Source organism: Lepus europaeus, chromosome 1 (genome assembly GCF_033115175.1).
Source record: "Lepus europaeus isolate LE1 chromosome 1, mLepTim1.pri, whole genome shotgun sequence".
Taxonomy (NCBI): domain Eukaryota; kingdom Metazoa; phylum Chordata; class Mammalia; order Lagomorpha; family Leporidae; genus Lepus; species Lepus europaeus.
Window position 1 is genome coordinate 54,917,177 of NC_084827.1, and position 18,299 is coordinate 54,935,475.

The 18,299-nt window shown below is 52.2% G+C and overlaps 1 protein-coding gene across 1 annotated transcript in view; it reads right to left on the reverse strand.

Annotated features, from left to right (window-relative positions):
- Positions 1-16,867, reverse strand: part of TFCP2L1 (transcription factor CP2 like 1) — a 51,613-nt gene extending 34,746 nt beyond the window's left edge. The window contains exons 1-2 of the mRNA XM_062199025.1: positions 16,806-16,867; positions 14,155-14,306 (exon numbers count right to left, since the gene is read on the reverse strand). Coding sequence (XP_062055009.1) covers positions 14,155-14,306; positions 16,806-16,867 — 214 coding nt within the window. The remainder of the gene's footprint in view (positions 1-14,154; positions 14,307-16,805) is intronic.
- Positions 16,868-18,299: the final 1,432 nt, after the last annotated feature.

Below are 18,299 nucleotides of genomic sequence, written 5' to 3' on the forward strand. Positions count from 1 at the left end.
CTACACAAATGCCTCCGGCCCCACAATAGCTCCATACACAACAAGGCCGGGTCACAGGCAAGCACATCACCGGGGACCAGCCGCCCAGCTACCTTACCCAGGTCCCCGCTGCGCCCACCCCAGCTGGCCACCCTGCAGCCACAGCCCACCTGGCACCCTCGTAGAGCAGCGTGGACAAGCCAGAGTGGCTCTGCCCAGGGGGCAGAACCCAGCGCAGGGCCTCCTGCCCGGATCACCGTGTTCCCAAGAACAGAGGCAATTGCCCAGGCTGGCCAAGATTTACAGGTTGTTTACTCCCAGCAGTTCCTGGCTGGGGTAATTAATGCCACATAAAACATAATGGTGGCCATCACTGCCCCCAGAGAAAGGAGGGCTGGATGCCAACAGTCCAGCAATGATGGCGGACAACACTGCGCACTGTGCCCAGCACATGTGGCCTACCACTCACATCTGCGCGAAGGTATGCAAGGGTCTGTGGGAACATAGAGCTTGCACACAAGACAGTGTGGGGTGGGGAAAAGGCTCGCCAGGCCCAGGTCCACATCCTGGTCCTGATGACCACCTGGGCGACCTTGGGCAGGGCACTTCACCTTCCTGTGGCCACTCGGGAATGTGATGGACTAGGCATTGAGCCAGGCACACCACAGATCCCCAGTAAATACGTGCACTGTGTGTGTGTGCACGCACACGCACACGTATGTACAAATAAATAAATAAATCATGCCCCAGAGACTCCCTAGAGAAGGGACTGTTTACAGGGCTAGGGCCAGGAAAACACAGGTAAAGCCTTAAGCATCTTACAGAATAAAAAATGAGAAAGGGCTCATAAAAAAAAAAAAGAAGAAGAAGGCGGCACATTAAAACAGCACAGGGACCCACCACAGCCACAGCCAGCACAATCTGAGCAGCAGAATAAATAAAAACAATACTGAATTTTAACCCACAGAATAAAATAAATATCCATGAGCCTGTGGTGATACAGTAATAAAATAAATCCCCAGTGAAAGCTCACTTTCCATCACAGCATTCTAGTTATAAATGTAGAAACAGGACAATTAATAGAAAATGACCCCTAGACAAACAATACAGTAGTAATTGATGCAGACAAGATTCACCAATGGATACTGAATTAGCTGGAAAAGTTTGAGGAAAGTCAAGAGATCAGCCTTGTCTCCAACAAGCTCCCCCGCTCCGTAATATTAATTACGGAGGAAGAACTGGGAGGCTGGCACTGTGGCACAGTGAGCACAGGTTTGAGTCCTACCTGCTCCACTTCTGATCCAGGTCCCCAGTGCATTTGGGAAGGCAGTGAGTACTTGGGCCCCTGCCACCCATATGGGAGATCCAGATGGAGTTCCTGGCTCCCAGGTGTGGCCTGTCCCAGAGTGAAAGAGCGGATGGAAGATCTCTCTCTCTCTCTCTCTCTCCAATTCTGTCCTTCAAATAAACAAATCATTTTGGGAAAAAAAAAAAAAAAGGAAGAAGAAGAAAAACGATGACTTCACAGCAGGGAGCCCTGGGGTCATGGAAGACAGACAAAATGGAGGAGACTTGGGAAATAAGGCCACCATGCAACAGGGTGACCCCGGATGGGATGCTGAACAGACAACAGACAGTGGTGGAGAAACTGGTGCAGTTCACATAAAGACTATAGTAGAGTGAACAAAATTATGTCCATCTGATTTCCTGGCTTCAACAAGTGTCCCGTGCTGACCTAAGAGGTTAACATTATGGGAAGCTGAGTAAAAGGCACCAGGAACTCTGGGTACTATTTCTGACACTTTTCTTTAAGCCTAAAATAATTCTACTCTCCCAAGAAAATACCCCGGCCCTCCAAGTCCACCCCAGAACTGCAGCCAGTGCACACGGGGGAGATGGATTCTGCAGGTCAAGGGCTGACCGACATCCGTCCCAGGGCCCCTGGGCCCAAGACACTGAACAAGCGTTTTTAAAACTTGCCTGATTTACTCTGAGTATTATAAACGGCATCTTTTTCCCATTGTATACTTGGTTATTACTGGTACGTCAGACATTCACTGGCTTGCATACTGAACTTGTACCCAGCCATGCTGCTGAACTGAATCCTGAAGCTATTCAAATGAATACAACCAACCTCGTTTTGATTTACACAATGGCAAATGCACTCAGTTCAACCCACCAGAATGATTCTTGTGGTTCTGTAAGCAAAAGTCCCAAGGAGAAACAGGCAACAGGTATAAACTACTAAGTTTTTAGGAAAACGAAATAAAAAGGGCATAAAAACACAGATGAAAAGATGCTCTATTTTACTCACAACAATTCCAAAGCAATCAAATAAATGCAAATAAAAAACTAAGTGCTCTGAATATATTAGAAAAGACTCATCAGGCTGACAAGACAGGGTCAGGCAAGAGTGTGGAGCTCAGGCGAGCGGGAACCTCTGCCTTAGAGGGTGATCTGATTCAAAGTCTCAAATGCAAGCCGTACTGCCATTTGTGTGTTCAGGCTAAGGAAGAAGCATGAATCTCCGCTGTGTGTGCGTGAACATGCACTAGGGCAGTGGACAGATGGCGTCAGCTGCCTCTGAGGGGGCAACGGATGGGAGGGAGACATACCATAAGCCCAGTGGTACCCCTGGAATTCTGAACCACATAAAGGTGTCAGCCTACAAAGCAATACATTTTGAAACCGTGGGGGAAAAAATGGCTCTGCAAGTTAGTGGGACCAAGGACAACAACAAGGAGTAGAAAATCCAATCTCTATGGTCAGGTCAGCATTGTGACTCACTGGGCACCTTCCATCCAGCCCTGCTGCCTGTCATGCTGCAGCCTGGTAAGGAAGACCTGGGGCTGAGCTGAGAGCAGTCACATGCTCTCCATCCATGTACCGATCCCAGGGGCAAGGGCCAAACCATGGCTCGCTCAGCAGCAGCTTAATCCAGGTCCTACACATGGGTGCAGGGACTCAAGCACTTGGGTCATCCTCTGGTGCTTTCCCTGGCACATTAGCAGGGAGCTGGATGAACATGGAGCAGCCAGGACTCAAATCGGTGCCCATCTGGGTTGCCCCCACCCTGAGTGGCAGCTTAAACCACTGTGCCATAGTGCCAACCCTGTGCTGTTTCTTCTAAAAGGACAAAAATATTCTAAAATTAATTATGGTAGAGGTTTAGTATACATAGTTGAATATAGTAAAAAAAATTGAATTACATATTTTAAATGGATGAATTGTATATGTGAAATATATTCCAATAAAGTTTTTTTTTTTCTTAAAGTACATTTGAAAGGAGAGACTGAAGTACAGCTCGGTGTTCTGGAGCATGTCATATAAGCCCCTGCGGACCTCAGTCTGCCCACCCATGAAATGGCAGGCTGGGGTGGAACAGCTAGGCCAGTGCGTCTCAAACCTGAATACCTTCCTCATCAGCCGGTGGGCTGCCAGTTCTGACTGAGCTGACCTACAGAAGCCCCAAGACTCTGCGTGTCGAGGAAGCTCTCAGATGATGGCGATCGACGCCAGGTAGCAAGGTCTCAGAGATGCTATCTCTGGCTCCCTGCAGCCCTGATACTTCAGGAATTGCTCTCATCTACTCCATGAATTCCTGGCGCAGGTGTGGTCCCCCTTCCGCATCCAGGAACCAGACACCTCTCACAGCCCAGACAACCTCTCACGTGGTCACAGGCAGGGAGAATGGCCGGGGAAGGCCAAGAACAGCCCAAATGTGTCCCCACGCAGAGCACCTGGCTGAGCGCCAGGGGTCCTCCAGGTGCAAAGCAGAGCCAAGCCGGGGCAGGGCCCACATTTCCCTTCACGTCCATGGAAAGAAGCGCAGCGGTGGCCAAGGCTCCCTTGATGCCGAGCTGAACATGAAACTCAGCATATCCGCAACTTCCTGTTCACTGTCTGCTCCCCATCTGCAGACAGGAGGAACTGCTGATGGGGGCCACTGATGCCCAAGCCCCAGCACATGCCACCCTGAAGCCACCCTGGAAGGAGGACAGGACTGCACACCCAGAGCCCATCAGGAATGCATCACACAGACCCCCAAGCCTATTCCACCCTCAGACCCCAGTTTCCCCACCAACTAAAGGAGGCTGCATGAGACCCGCCCCTTAAGGTACGCAGTGGGCACTCCTGTGAAAAATACAGGAAGGAGCAAGTAGGCATCGGGAAGGGGGCGGGGTGTCCATCCCAGCCCCCAACCCAGACAATGAGCTCATTTCTGGGAGTACCCCACAGGGACCTGTCAAAGGGACACACAATCCTGAAAAAGATAAGGTAGGAACGCTGGTTCCTGATACCACGGAGAAGCATGTGTCCTCTATAGACTCCAAAACCATCCAGCCCAGGGCCTCGGGCCCCTAGTCTGTTGCAAGGCTCAGAAAAACATTCCATCCTGACGCCGGGCTTCCTTCCTTCTCTTGTGAAACAAACCATGGCAGCTACTTAGGTAGAGGAGCACCCTTAGAACAAAACACGTGGCAATCACCTCCCTCATTCAGAGCAGAGATTCTGCACACCATCTCCAGGCAGAATTCTATCCACACTGCAAATAAGCTTAAGAGCCCATCTACAAAGAGAAAAATGGGTCTTTCTGATCTTCCTCTCTACTCACCTGCCCTCCAAACACCCGTGAAAGGAAAAAAAAAAAAAAAAAAAAAAAGGCCAACGTTATCAGAAGGAAAGTACCCAGCCCTTAAATATGTGCCATAGAAGTCGTAACCCTATCTGGACAGTGGCCAGAGTAAAGCTCGTTAAACCTAGCGCCCTCCCCTACCCCACTGATAGTCCATCCTGCTTGCCAGGGACCTTCCTGGTGTGGGTGAAACACTCGTGGGCAGGTGCAGTCACTTGGAGTTAGCTGAGCTTGTTTTTTAAGATCTATTTATTCATTTGAAAGGCAGAGTGACAGAGAGAGAGAAAAAGAGGGAGAGGCAGAGAATCTTCCATCCACTGGCTCACTCCTGAAGTGCCTGCAACAGTGGTTGGGCCAGGCTGAAGCCAGGAGCCAGGGATTCCTTCCAGATCCCCAACAAGGGTGGCAGAAACCCAAAGACTTGGGCCATCTTCCATTGCCTCCTAGGTGCATTAGCAGGGTGCTGGGAGTGGGGAGGAGCCAGGACTCAAACCAGGCGCTCAGACGTCCCCAGTGGCAGCTTAATACACTGTGCCATGTCACCCACCCCTAGCTGAGTTTGATGCTTCTCTGAGCAACCATGTCTGCTGATCGAGACAGGGCACCATCCAGCTATGAGATGAAACCTTAGGGGCTTGCTCAGCTGTTCTTGGTGCAGGTGGTCTACTGCTTCTCCAGTGACAGGGGGAGGCCTGTTTTTTAATTTAAAAAAAAAAGATTTATTTATTTATTTGAAAGGCAGAGTTACAGAGAGAGAGAGAGAAAGGTCTTCCATCTGTGATTCAATCCTCAAATGGCTGCCAACAGCTGGAGCTGAGCCGATCCAAAGCCAGGAGCTTCTTCCAAGTCCCCCACTCAGGTGCAAGGGACCAAGTACTTGGGCCATCCTCTGTTGCTTTCCCAGGCACATTAGCAGGGAGCTGCATTGAAAGTGGAGCAGCTAGGACTCGAACTGGTGCCCATATGGGATGCTGGCGCTGCAGGCACCAGCTTCATCTGCTACACCACAGCGCTGGCCCCTGTCTGGTGAATCTTTACACACAGTTTGGACACCAGAAGACTGGCTCCCCTGCAGGCAGCTGCAGCCATGAGGGCTTCTGCCGGGACTCTGAGTAGCTGTGGGTGTCATGAGGCACTTCTACCTGGGTAGAAAATCTTTTGGCTAGCTCTTTTTCCTTCAGTGTATTTCCAGAATATAGATGCTTTTAATCAATTCTGTAAAATGTATCCAGGTCACTGTACCCTCTGGAACTAGAATGTACATTGTATTTAATTAATTGGTCCATTATTAAACATAATTGAGGGAGCGGCTTAGACATCCATGCCGCATGTCAGTGTCTGGGCTTGGTACCCAGCTCTGACTCTGGCTCTGGCTCCTGACTCCTGCTTCCCGCTAATGCAGACCCTGTAAGGTAGCAGTGATGGCTCTAGTTAAGTGGGTTCCTTCCACCCACCTGAGAGATTGAGATTGAGTTCCTGGTTCCCAGTGTCAGCCCTGGGTCAGCCCTGGCCATTGTGGGCATTTGGAGAGTGATCCAGCAGATGAAGGTACTCTCTCTAGCTCTCCTCTCTCTCAAATAAGTAATAAATTTTAAACTGAATTTTGACATGACCAACATTAAATACATTCTCATTTCAATACACACAGATTGATTTTAAAAATAACAAAGAGGGAAGGCCAGCACTGTAGCATAGCGGGTAAACCCCGCCTGCAGTGCCAGCATCCCATGTGGGCACCAGTTCAAGTCCTGGCCACTCCACTTCCGATCCAGCTCTCTGCTGTGGCCTGGGAAAGCAGTAGAAGATGGCCCAAGTCCTTGGGCCCCTGGGCCCATGTGGGAGACCCAGAGGAAGCTCCTGGCTCCTGGCTTCGGATCAGCTGTTGATCTGAATGTGCACAGCAGTCATTTGGGGAGCACAGCTCTGGCCATTGCAGCCACCTGGGGAGCAAACCAGCGGATGGAAGACATCTCTCTCTCTCTCTCTCTCTCTCTGCCTCTGCCTCTGCCTCTCTGTAACTCTGCCTTTCAAATAAATAAATAAATCTTTTTTTAAAAAAATGTGCTATTATGAAAAAGAATAAGTAGGAGACAGCACTGTGGTGTAGTGGGTTAAGCCGCTGCTTGCAACACCAGCATCCCATAAGGCAGTACAGGTTTGAGTTCCGGCTGCTCCACTTCAGATTCAGCTCCCTGCTAATCACCTGGGAAAGCAGCAGAAGATGGCCCTGTGACCAACATGGGAGGCCCAGATAGAGTTTCAAGCTCCTAGCTTTGGCCTGGCTACATCCCAACCACCACAATCATTTGGAGCATGGCCCAGCAAATGGAAGATCTCTCTCTCTCTCTCTCTCTCTCTCTCTCTCTCTCTCTCTCTCTCTGCCTTTCAAGTAAACAAAATATATCAAAAAAATTTTGGGAGCTGGCGCTGTGGCATAGCGGGTAAAGTTCCGCCTGCTGTGCCGGCATCCAATATGGGCGCCAGTTCGAGTGCTGGCTGCTCCACTTCTGATCCAGCTCTCTGCTATGGCCTGAGAAAGCAGCGGAAGATGTCCCAAATCCTTGGGCTGCTGTACCCACATGGGAGACCAGGAAGAAGCTCCTGGCTCCAGGCTTCGGATCAGCGCAGCTCCAGCCATTCCAGCCATCTGGGAAGTGAACTAGTGGATGGAAGACCTCTTTCTCTCTGCCTCTGCCTCTCTGTAACACCACCTTTCAAATAAACAAATAAATAAATCTTTAAAAATAAAAATAAATAAAATCTTAAAAATTTTTAAAAAATCATTGTAGGTATGTGGCACAGGGGTTAAGCTGCTGGTTGGGATACCTGTATCCCAAATTCCACTGATTCATTCCCCAAATGCTTATAACAGCTTGAGCTGGGCCAAGCCAAACCCAGGAGCCAAGAACTCAATCCAGGTCTCCCATGTGAGTGGCAGGGACCCAACTTCTTGAGCCATCGCTGGCTGCCTCCCAGGTGTACATTAGCAGGGAGCTAGAGCAGAGCCAAACTTGAACCCAGGCTCACCAATGTGAGCCACAGATGTGCCAAGTGACACCTTAACCACTATACCAAATGCTCTCTGTTTTATAATAAGCACGCTCTACTTTTGTACTTGTGGGGGGAGGAAATAAGAAAGCATTGAAAAAAATAGTAACATACTTCAGAGTCATTGGCTTATTCAGTTTACACTCACAACTTCAGGCTAAAAATTAATCTGGAAAGAAAGCTTCAGAGATGGAGAAAAGATAACAGAGTCACTAATCCTTTGCCTCATTCCTTAAATTCAGTGTCACTGACATAATCGGGCAGAGGAAAAACACAACTGGGTACTTACTGCTTGCCAGACCTTATTTATCTGCTGACTTCTCAAGGCAACCCACAAAATGAAACTCATCAGCTTCCCACAAGAGGAAACCCAGATTCCCAGAGACTGAGGGGCTTCTCTGGGAGCAGAAGTTAGGGCTGCACTTCTGTGCTGGTTCAGGGAGCAGGGAAGACAGGACTTTCCACCCCGGGGCTCTTATCTCCCTCCCTGGGGTCACCGCTGGCCCAGAGCTAGAGGGTTGGGAGCAACTGGATGTGGGATTCTTTTTTCTCCTAAGGAGGTGTTTTCCACCACTCCATTCCTCCACCACCACCCCCATCCCCACCCCAAACCTCAGAGCTGTATCCTAGATTCCTGCCTGCAGCAAAGCCAGGAGGCAGCAGTGAGAGAAGGAAACTCCCCTTCCAGAGGCCCTCCCCCTCCCCCCAAGCTCAGCCACCCCAGGCCTGCCTGACCCACGGCCTGGCAGGCGAAACTGACTTCACCTCTCTGTCATCTGGAATGCTGGCACATACAATCCGGGAGAGTAACTTCAAGGAGAACATCAGAAAGTGCTCTGTAAACTCTGACGTCCGGACAAAGCCACATCACCCTCAAGGCCAAGGTGGTCACTTTCCCAGGCACTGACAGCTCCCATCATGCAGGAGCATGCTCATGGTAAGCAGAGGGTCTTCAATGGCACTTCGCAGCCTGTTCTGAGAAATGTCTCCAGGGTACCTCCACTGCTGCAGGGTGAGTGTGCGCTGGAACAAACGCTAAGCAGGACTTCTAATTCTGAGTGGGGCAGTTAGTTCTAGAGCTGCCCTGTGTCATCTGAGGGGCCAGTGTGGTCAGCAAGACAAACTGCCTGAGACACCAGCATCCCATTTGATGCAGTTCAAGTCCACACTGTTCCACTTCTGATCCACCTCCTGGGAAAGCAGTGGATGATGACCCAAGTGTTTGGGCCCCTGACATCCACATAGGAGACCCAGAAAAAGCTCCTGGCTTCAATCTGGCACAGCCCTGGCTGATGTGGCCATTTGGGGAGTGAAGCAATGGATGGAAGATATCTCTCTCTCTCTCTCTCTCTCTCTCTCTCTCTCTCCCTCCTTCCCACCCCATTCCATAATTCTGCCTTTTAAATAAATAAAATAAATTTTAAAATTATCCCGTGGGCCAGCGCTGCAGCGTAGCAGGTGAAGCCGACGCCTGCAGTGCCAACATCCTACACAGGTGCCAGTTCAAGTCCTGGCAGCTCCACTTCCAACCCAGCTCTCTACTGGATTGGCCCAGCTTAATGGGAATGAACCAGCGGATGGAAGGTCTCTTTCTCTCTGCCTCTGACTCTGCCTCTCTGAAACTTTGACTTCCAAATAAATAAACAAATCTTCAAAAAAAAATATTCTCTTGGGGCTGGCGCTGTCTGTGGTGTAGTAGGTTAAACCTCCCCCTGCAGTCAACCCATATGGGCACCAGATTGAGTCATGGCTGCTCCTCTTCTGATCCAGTTCTCTGCTATGACCTGGGAAAGCAGTAGAAGATGGCCCAAGTGCTTGGACCCCTGCACCTGCTTGGGAGATCCAGAAAAAGCTCCTGGCTCCTGGCTTCAGATTAGCCCAACTGTGGCCGTTGTGGCCATTTGGGGAGTGAAGCAGCGGATGGAAGATCTTGTTTGTTCTGTTTCTCCCTCTCTCTCTCTCTGTAATTCTAACTCTCAAATAAATAAATAAAGCTTTTTAAAAAATTCTCAATGTTCCAAATGGATGGCCTTATTAACTTCCAAAATAGGATGGAAGAAATGTTTCCCCTTTACTAATAATAATAGCTAACATGCCAGGCACAATTTTCCAGCTCTCTGCATTAACTCATTTTATCTATTTGGTAACACCTACTTTGTAGGGATTTTTATTTCCCCCATTTTATAGAAGGGGACCTGCCAAGGTGTCTGCCCCATGCCCCGCGCCCCATCCCAGCAGTTGGAGTGCTTGGCCAACTGGTCTACCTCTCCAATTATCACACTCATATTTCTTGTGCTCCAGGCCCTTGTCATCTGGAATCACTGAGAACGTGTTCTGCTGACCCCATTCCTGCCTTTACCACAGTTTTTCTCTCTTCCCACTTAGCCTCCTCCACCCAAAAGCAAATTTCATGCCATGAATGAATGAATCCCATATGGATGCCAATTCCAGTCCCGGCTGCTCCACTTCCCATCCAGCTCCCTGCTAATGCACCTGGGAAAGCAGCAGAACATGGCCTAAATACTTGGGTCCCTGCCACCCACATGAGAGGCCCAGATGGAGTTCTGGGCTTCTGGCTTCAACCTGGCTCAGCCTTAATTGTTTTGGCCACTGGGGGTGAAGCAGTAAGATTTAAGATATCTCCCTGCCCCCGTCACTCCATCTGTCAAATAAATATATAAATAAGCCTAAAAAAATCATTTGGGGGAGTAGGCATTTGGCTCAGCAGTTAAGATGCTCAGGCCCAGTCAGAGTGCGTGGATTTGAATGCCACCTCCACTGCCTGCCTACAGTTTCCCATGGAGATGACTCAAGTAGTTGGGTCCCTGCCACCCATGTGGAGACCTGGACTGAGTTCCTAGCTCCTGGCTTCAGCTCCAGCCCAGCACCAGCCATTGCAGGTGGGAGCTCTCTCTGTACCCCACCCCCTCTCAGCCTTAAAAAGAAAAAAAGTTGTTTTGGTGGAACATACCAAAGCTTTCTGCAAGGCAAGCCACTCTGAAGAAGTTGTTTCTTATCTCAAAGCCAGAATTCCCTGCACCGACTGCCTGAAGCTCTCTCAGCCCTCCCCACCACTATCTCCTCCCACCCTTGGGGCTCCAGCCTTCAGGAAAGATCAGGCCACAGTGACCTTTGGCCACCAACAAAGAAAAAGCTATTTGGGCATTTGTAAACCTCTACTCCAGAGCTGTCTGTCCCTGACAAGGACTTTTTCAGAGAAAAGGACTTATTTTGTTCACTAAACCATTTTTATCACATTCAAAACCAACCATTGAGCCTACTGTCACAGATGTGACATGCCTTCCCCGGAGCCACAGCATCAAGGCCTTGGTATGCCCTGAGCCGCATGGTGGGTCCCCAGTGGTTTAATGCACAACTTTTGGATTCAGACACAGCACCCCACCATGATTTCAGAGAGCTTTAAACATCAGGAAAAGCATGTGGAGTGGCCTTACAGAAACAATGCAGGGGCCGGCACTGTGGCGTAGGGGGTAAAGCCCTGGCCTGAAGCGCCAGCACCCCAGTTCTAGTCCCAACTGCTCCACTTCCGATCCAGCTCTCTGCTATGGCCTGGGAAAGCAGTAGAAGATGGCCCAAGTCCTTGGGCCCCTGTACCCACATGAAGACCCAGAAGAAGCTCCTGGCTCCTGGCTTCTTCGGATCAGCGCAGCTCCAGCCGTTGAGGCCAATTGGGGAGTGAACCAGCAGATGGAAGACCTCTTTCTCTCTCTCTCTTTCTGTCTCTGCCTCTCCTCTCTCTGTGTAACTCTGACTTTCAAATAAATAAATAAATCTTTTTAAAACAAAAAAGAAAGAAACAATGCAAAAAAGATCACGCAGACAGACAATAAACAATAAATAATGAATAGCAAACTTTTCAATTGGTCACAACGGTCTTAAAACTGAATAAAAAAAACTGTATAAAAATCTATTTGTCATGGGACATAAAGAACAGACTGCTTAAATATGGCATGTTGGAAAGATATCCAGTACAGCACACTGATAATAGCAAAAGAAAAAGACCACAAGGTAGAAAAATAAAGTGTAAATAAATCATTCCTACTTCTTATTTCTCTGAATATTCATGGGTACCTACTCTGGAGGCAACAAGCTTAAAGCTGAGGATACAGTGACAGGCTCAGGGGCTGGCATTGTGGCAGATTAAGCTGCTACCTGAGATGCAGGCACTGGTTCGAGTCCTGGCTGCTCCACTTTCGATCCAACTCCCTATTAATGCATCTGGGAAAGCAGCAAAAGAAGGCCCAGGTCCTTGGGCCTCTGCACCCACGTGGGAGTCCTGAAAGAAGCTCCTGGCTTTGAACCGGACCAACCCTGGCTGTTGTGGCCCTCTGGGGAGTGAACCAGAGGATGAATGATCTCTCTCTCTCTCTCTCTCTCTCTCTCATTCTCTGTAACTCTACCTTTCAAATACATAAATCTTAAAAAAAAAAAAAAAGGCAGCCTCAGCTCTCTCAGTTTTTCTATTCTGAGATACCAAAATAATTGCATTGTGTATTTTCCTCCAGCTATTATGAAAATATTCTGCTCTGAATAACAAGAAGAATGTAAACATTTTAAATGATGTTTAGGATACTTTGACAATAATGAAAAATGTTGTTGGGAAAACAGTGTTTAATAAAAGCAAGAGCAAGTATATAAAGCATATGAGCTCGGTGTGAAAATGAAAGAGTAGAGGGGCTGGTGTTGTGGCTCAGTGGGTTAAGCAGCCAGCTGTGACGCCAGCATCCCGTCTGAGTCCCACTATACTTAAGGAAGAAAACAGAGACCCAGAAAAGAAACTGCTCAAGGCAAGCAAGCGGGTAGCAGTTGACCTTCCATGAAAGAAAGGCAAGGGGCAGAAGCCGCTCCTGTAACAGCAGACACAGGAGATGTTCTTCCACTGGACCACACACCCCCCCCATCAAGGCCTCCCAGAGGCAGACGGGGGTCTCCACAGCTGAGTGACCAGCAGAGCTGCCCAGAGGAGCAAGCCTGTGCCACACACTGAGCCCCACAAACAACAGGAGGGCGCAGTTTCCAGCCGGAGGCAGACAGGGCCACCTGCTGAATCCTGGTCCAGAAGCAGCCGGGAGCACCTGGTGACCACACTGGCCTTGCAGCCCCAGGGGCTCCCTAGACTGAAGAGTCACAATTCCACAGAGAAGAGGCAGCAGCTGTATGATAAACTGCAGCCAAGCGCAGCTCCCTACCATCGGGTGCCCCCCACAGAGTCCACTGAGCCCCTCCACCCCTTCCTGACACAGGGAAGTTGCTGTGGAGCAGCCACAGTCACGCTGCCCCCTTCACATACCTTCATCCTTTCAGACCCCATGAATCACACCTCTCATTTTACACACAAAATCCCGGGGCTCAGAAAAGAAGCAAACACAGCTCAATGTCACAGAGCCAGGATGTGCTGCTGTCGGAATCCAAACACCAAAGCCCCTATCTCCTAGGACCTGGGGGACGCAAGTGGCTTCTCTAGCAGGCAGGGAACCTGGCCCCTGTGCTGTGTGAGGACAGGGACCACCAGGTGCAGCTCCAACAGAGACCACATCTGGGGGCCAGTGATGTAGCACAGCACGTTACGCTGTGACACAGGCATGCCATATTGGAGCCCCTGCTGAAGTCTCGCTGCTCTGCTTCCAATCCAGCTCCCTGCTAATGTGCTTAAGATGGCGGCAGATGATGGCCCAAATGAATGGGTCCCTGCACCCAGTCGGGAGATCAGGATGCAGTCCCAAGTTCCCAGCTTTGGCCCGGCTCCGACCTGGCTGTTTGAGAAGTGAACCAGGATCTGGAAAATATCTGTGTGTCTCTGTGTGTGTATGTGTCTGCCTTTCAAATAAATCAATTTTTAAAAATACTTATTTTATTTGAGAGGCAGAATTACAGATAGAATAGGAATGACAGAGAGAGAAAGAGATCTTCCATCTGCTGGTTCTCTCCCCAAATGGCTACAACAGCAGGAGTTGGGCAGATCCAAAGCCAGGAGCCAGGAGCTTCTTCCAGGTCTCCCACATGGCTGCAGGGACCCAAGCACTTGAGCCATCTTCCACTGGTCTCCCAGGCCATTAGCAGGGAGCTGGATTGGAACTGGAACAGCTGGACTAGACCAGAGACCATATGGGATGCCAGCACCGCAGGCAGAGGCTTAACCTACTATGCCACAGAGCTGACCCCAAATAAATCAATCTTTAAAAAAAAAAAAAAAGAAAAGAAAACCCCCACCTAGATGAATCTATGTCTACAAATTTCATCAGTCATGGCCACAATAAGCAGATAGAACAGCCTTCTGAAGGGATCGCACGAGGGACGCTCTGCCCGGTCTGTGTGACAACGCAACGAATGCTTCTGTTTGCCGGATAAAGACGCTGAGCGCACGGAGGTCACGCAGCTGGGAAACGTCGCAATGGGGCCCCGTGGCTCCTTCACACCCACGCCCCACTGCGAACCCCAGCTCCGCCCCAGCCCGGGGTTCCCGCTACTACCTTGGTTAAGGTAGGTCAGCGTCTCTTCGTGCAGCTTCACGGCCGGGGACGTGGCAGCACACAGCACGTACTGCAAGGGCGGCAGGCGGGCCTCGTTCTCTGGGGACAGCTGGGGCTCCTCCTGCTTGAAGATGGGCAGCGCGAGCACATCACTGCAACACACGGGGAGCAGTGGTCAGCACAGGACCTGGCGAGTCCATGGGCACACAGCGCGGGCTGCAAGCACGCACCTCAGGGAGCCGTGCTTGGGGACACGGTGAACCACTCCCTTCAGCGTCCCACTTTCACTCGCGGGCAGGCTTTGTGGGAGGTGAAACACAAAATCTCTGAAAGCCTGCAGAGATACGCTCGGCCGCAGAGCCTAGCAGCAGTGGCCCACGCACCCTGACAATTCATCCAGTTCCCATCCTTACAAACTCCTCCATTTCGAATAAGAATCGGAACACTTTTTGCTTTCAAATCGATGATTCTATTAATCAGCCACTTCTCAGACAGACGCTGTACCCTGTCCTTGGGGCTCTGAAGAGAATGCAAATGACATCTGTGTCACTGGCCCAGGTTGAGAGGTCCCTCCACTCCTAAAATGATGACGGCTGGCTCAGAACCCACAGTAAGGGTGACAGCAATCTCTCACAAACTCAGACCCAGACGGGAGAACTTCAGCTTTTTCAATCAGTTTTCATACCTAAGCTTAAAACCCTCAGAGACTTCAAGACTCTCTTCTTCCACCTCTAAATAAAACTCCCCTCCCCATGACAGCGATCAACCTCAGGCCCGCCCACCGCTGAGGACCTTGTTCCTTGATGTATTTTCAAAATGCCCTTGCCAGGGACAAAGAAATCTTTGTGAACACGAACAACCTGCAGGCAGCAGAGACTCGCTAAATTGTCAGCAGGGCAGAAACGTGTGCCAAAAACGCGCCAGGGTGCTTATCTTGATCAGCCTCCTCCCTTCGTGGGTCCCGGGTTATGAATCAGATCGGCTGACCCCACTCCACTGTACAAACACAAGAGTCACCAGTACAATCTGTTCCTCGTACAACATCATAAATGAGTGTCACTAAAACACGACCTGGCACACACCCCACTGAGGTCTAACTAATTCTCAGAGGAAAAACAGGGCTTCGGGCACAGCTGGACACCCTGCCCTGTGCGGGCTCCCCCCACCCAAAGACAGCGCAGGGCCCATGGCAGACCTCACACAGCGCCTTCCGTGAGCCAGAGCAGCCGCTCCCGGCTGTGTGGTTCTCTAGGAACACGCTAGAAGCAAGCAGGCCTCTGCTCACCTGGGGATTGCATAATCTCATGTCGGCCCAGACCATGGCAAGTTAATAATCCATGGGCTGCTGCCTTTAAATTAAAAAAAAAAAAGGTGGGGGTGAAAGGCCATCGCTCAACAGTAACTTGTTTCAAGCCTGGCATCCTTATTTGCCAAGGAATAAAAGTCACAGGCACATCAAACACAAAGGGGAAGAAGAGAGTACAGGCCACAGCTCCTGCAAGGCCACACGGCTCTCAGAAGCTCTGCGAGCAGATGGCCCAAAAAGCAAGGAGGAGGACAAGACTTCCACTCTAGGATCCAGGGACCACACTAAGGTCAACCCCTAGGAAGGTGAAGCTCCCAGCTTCCAAAGAGTGAGAGGAGGAGCCGGGACCCAAAATTTTCGCCAGGAACCAAGCACCTTGGACCTGTACCTCCCTCCCTCTTCCAGTACCAAAACCCTAAGAGGTATCTGAGGTATCCCAAAGCTACACCTCCCACTCACAGGAGAACTGGGCCCCAGTGTAGGTCTCAGGGGCACCTCAACTGCACTTGTTCCCCCCACTCGGGGTCACCTTCAAACTCACTCAGGGGCTATGGCCACATGGTCACTGGGTTCCAGGGAAGCGGCCATCCCTCAGGGCGCCGCCCTCTGAGGACAACCCCCCCCCCCCCAGGTGGCCGGCAGCCCTGCAGACCCGCCTGCACCGGCTACCCCTTCGCAGCAGCTGATGCCCCAAGTGCAGCCTGCTGGCCCCTCTGCCTCTTGGAAGCCAGTGCTGTGCTGGGGCCCCCTGGCCCGTCCCCACCGGAATTCGGGAAGGACAGCCAGGCCGGACACGTCGGAGCGCGGGCTAGGCGGGGACCACAGAAGCGCGCAGGGCAGGTGCGGCAGCACCCGCGGCTCCTTCGGCTCGCAGTTCACTTTCCCTGAGCCCTCAGCAAACGGCCTTTGGGTTAAGTCGGGCGCATCGAACAAACTGGACAGGCCAGAGCTGGTCCCGGCGAGCGCAGAGTGCAGTGACCGCGCCCGTTAGTACCCGGCCAGCTGCGGGACTGGGACAACCACCCCGCAGGACCCAGAGCACAAGGGGTCCCTGCTGCCTAAACCAGGACGGCGGGGAACTCTGCTTCTCCCTCCAAAGAGCGCTACTCATTTCCCAGTAGGAAAAAGAGCTTCCGCAGAGCGCCCCAGGCCACCGCGCGCGTGGTCACTGGAGGGGAGACCGACTTCCCCGTGGCGGGCGCCGGGCGGGCGCTGCAAGTTGCCTCGACTCCTCTGGGACAGTAGCCGTTTAAGGAGGCGCGCGAGGACGCGGCGGGTGTGGCCCCGGGCGGGCTCCCGGCTCCGCGCCAGGGTCCCGCCGAGCGGCGACCCCGGCCGCGCTTACCGCAGGTAGCTGCCGGAGCTGTGCTGGTTGTAGTGCTCGGGCTGCGTGTGCCAGAACAGCATGGCTGCAGCGCGAGCGCGCCGGCGACGCGCAGAGCCCTCGCAGCGTGCCCGGGAGCCGCACTCCGCGCCCCAGGTGCGCGCCAGCTCCTCTCATTTATGGGCGGCCGAGAGGCGGGGCCGCGGCCGGGCCAGCCCCGCGCCGGGAAGCGCGGCGGCCAGGGCGGCTCCCCGGCGGCCGGCGCACCTGGGGGCGGGCGCACCTCCGGGGCGGCGGGGCCCGCGGCCGAAGCGACCCCGGTAGCCCCCGGCTTGCCACGCCCACACCTGTGCCCCTGTCCCCCGAGAGTCCGCCGGGAGCTGAACTGCGAGGTGCTGCCGGCCCTCACCTTCTCGGCCCCCTTGCCTCGCAAATCACGGCACTTTCTACGTCTATTTGTCTCTCTCACACGGCCTGGGCTCCCGACTTGGAGCTGTTACCCTCACTGCTCAGAACAGAGCACAAAACCTAGGTCAGCGCTGGATAGCAGCAAACATCGGGGGGTAGTCGGAGAAGGCTCCCTGGAAGAGGTGACTTGGAGCTGAGGCGTGACGGCCACAGAGGAAACGTGTCGGTGAGCATCTGCAGGGAAAGGGAGCCAGACAGGGACGGCCGCCAATGCCAAGGCCTTGAGACCCACCTACCTGCTTTGACCTGTCTGGGCGGGGCTGACCAGGTGCCTGAGGTGGGCCTGAGCCAGGGCTCTTTCCTAGGAACATTTTAAGCGGAGGCTGTCGCGTTTACGATTTGCCTTTTGGAAATGCAGTGTGACAGCAGCGTGGACCATGGAGTGTGGTGAGGGCAGGGAGGAGGGAGTAGAGGAATGTCCCTTCTGTCCCTGAGGGTTGATCCAAGGACACAAAGTCCTCAGGAGACCCTGGCCCAGAACCCTCAGCTCCCCAGTTCACGGATGGGGGTAAAACCTCCCTCTGCTGCCTTTCCCCGGCCCTCCAGCCCCAGATCTGGAGGACGACGGCCCCCATCTGCTCCTCTGCCCCGTAAGGAACCAACCACAGAAGCGCCTGCAGCACACAGCCCTCTCCGGCACTGCCTCCGCTGCAGAAGCCACCTGGCCCGAGGCCACGCCCCTCTCGGGGCGGTCCTTATCTCAGTGACTGTCCCAGCAGGACTGCCAGAGCCTAGCATCTCCACCCAGTTGAGGACACTGTCCCTTTGATATTGGATCCATGGGACTCCCCGTGGAGAAAGTTGGTGTGCCTGGCTGCTCCAGGTCTCCCTTGGTCCACTCCTGCTTCCTTCCTGTCCCCTGCCCAGGTATGAATCCTAAGGAAACTACCTAATAAATATCCTGAACACCAAGGCCCCCAGCCTGCCAAGTTAAATGGGAGGCACTCTGGAGTGTTGCAGAAAGAGCACACCCCAGGCTGGGTCCTTCAGTTCCTCAACTGATAGTGGCCAGCGGCCAGGGAAGCAGAGGCAGCCCTGGAAACATAG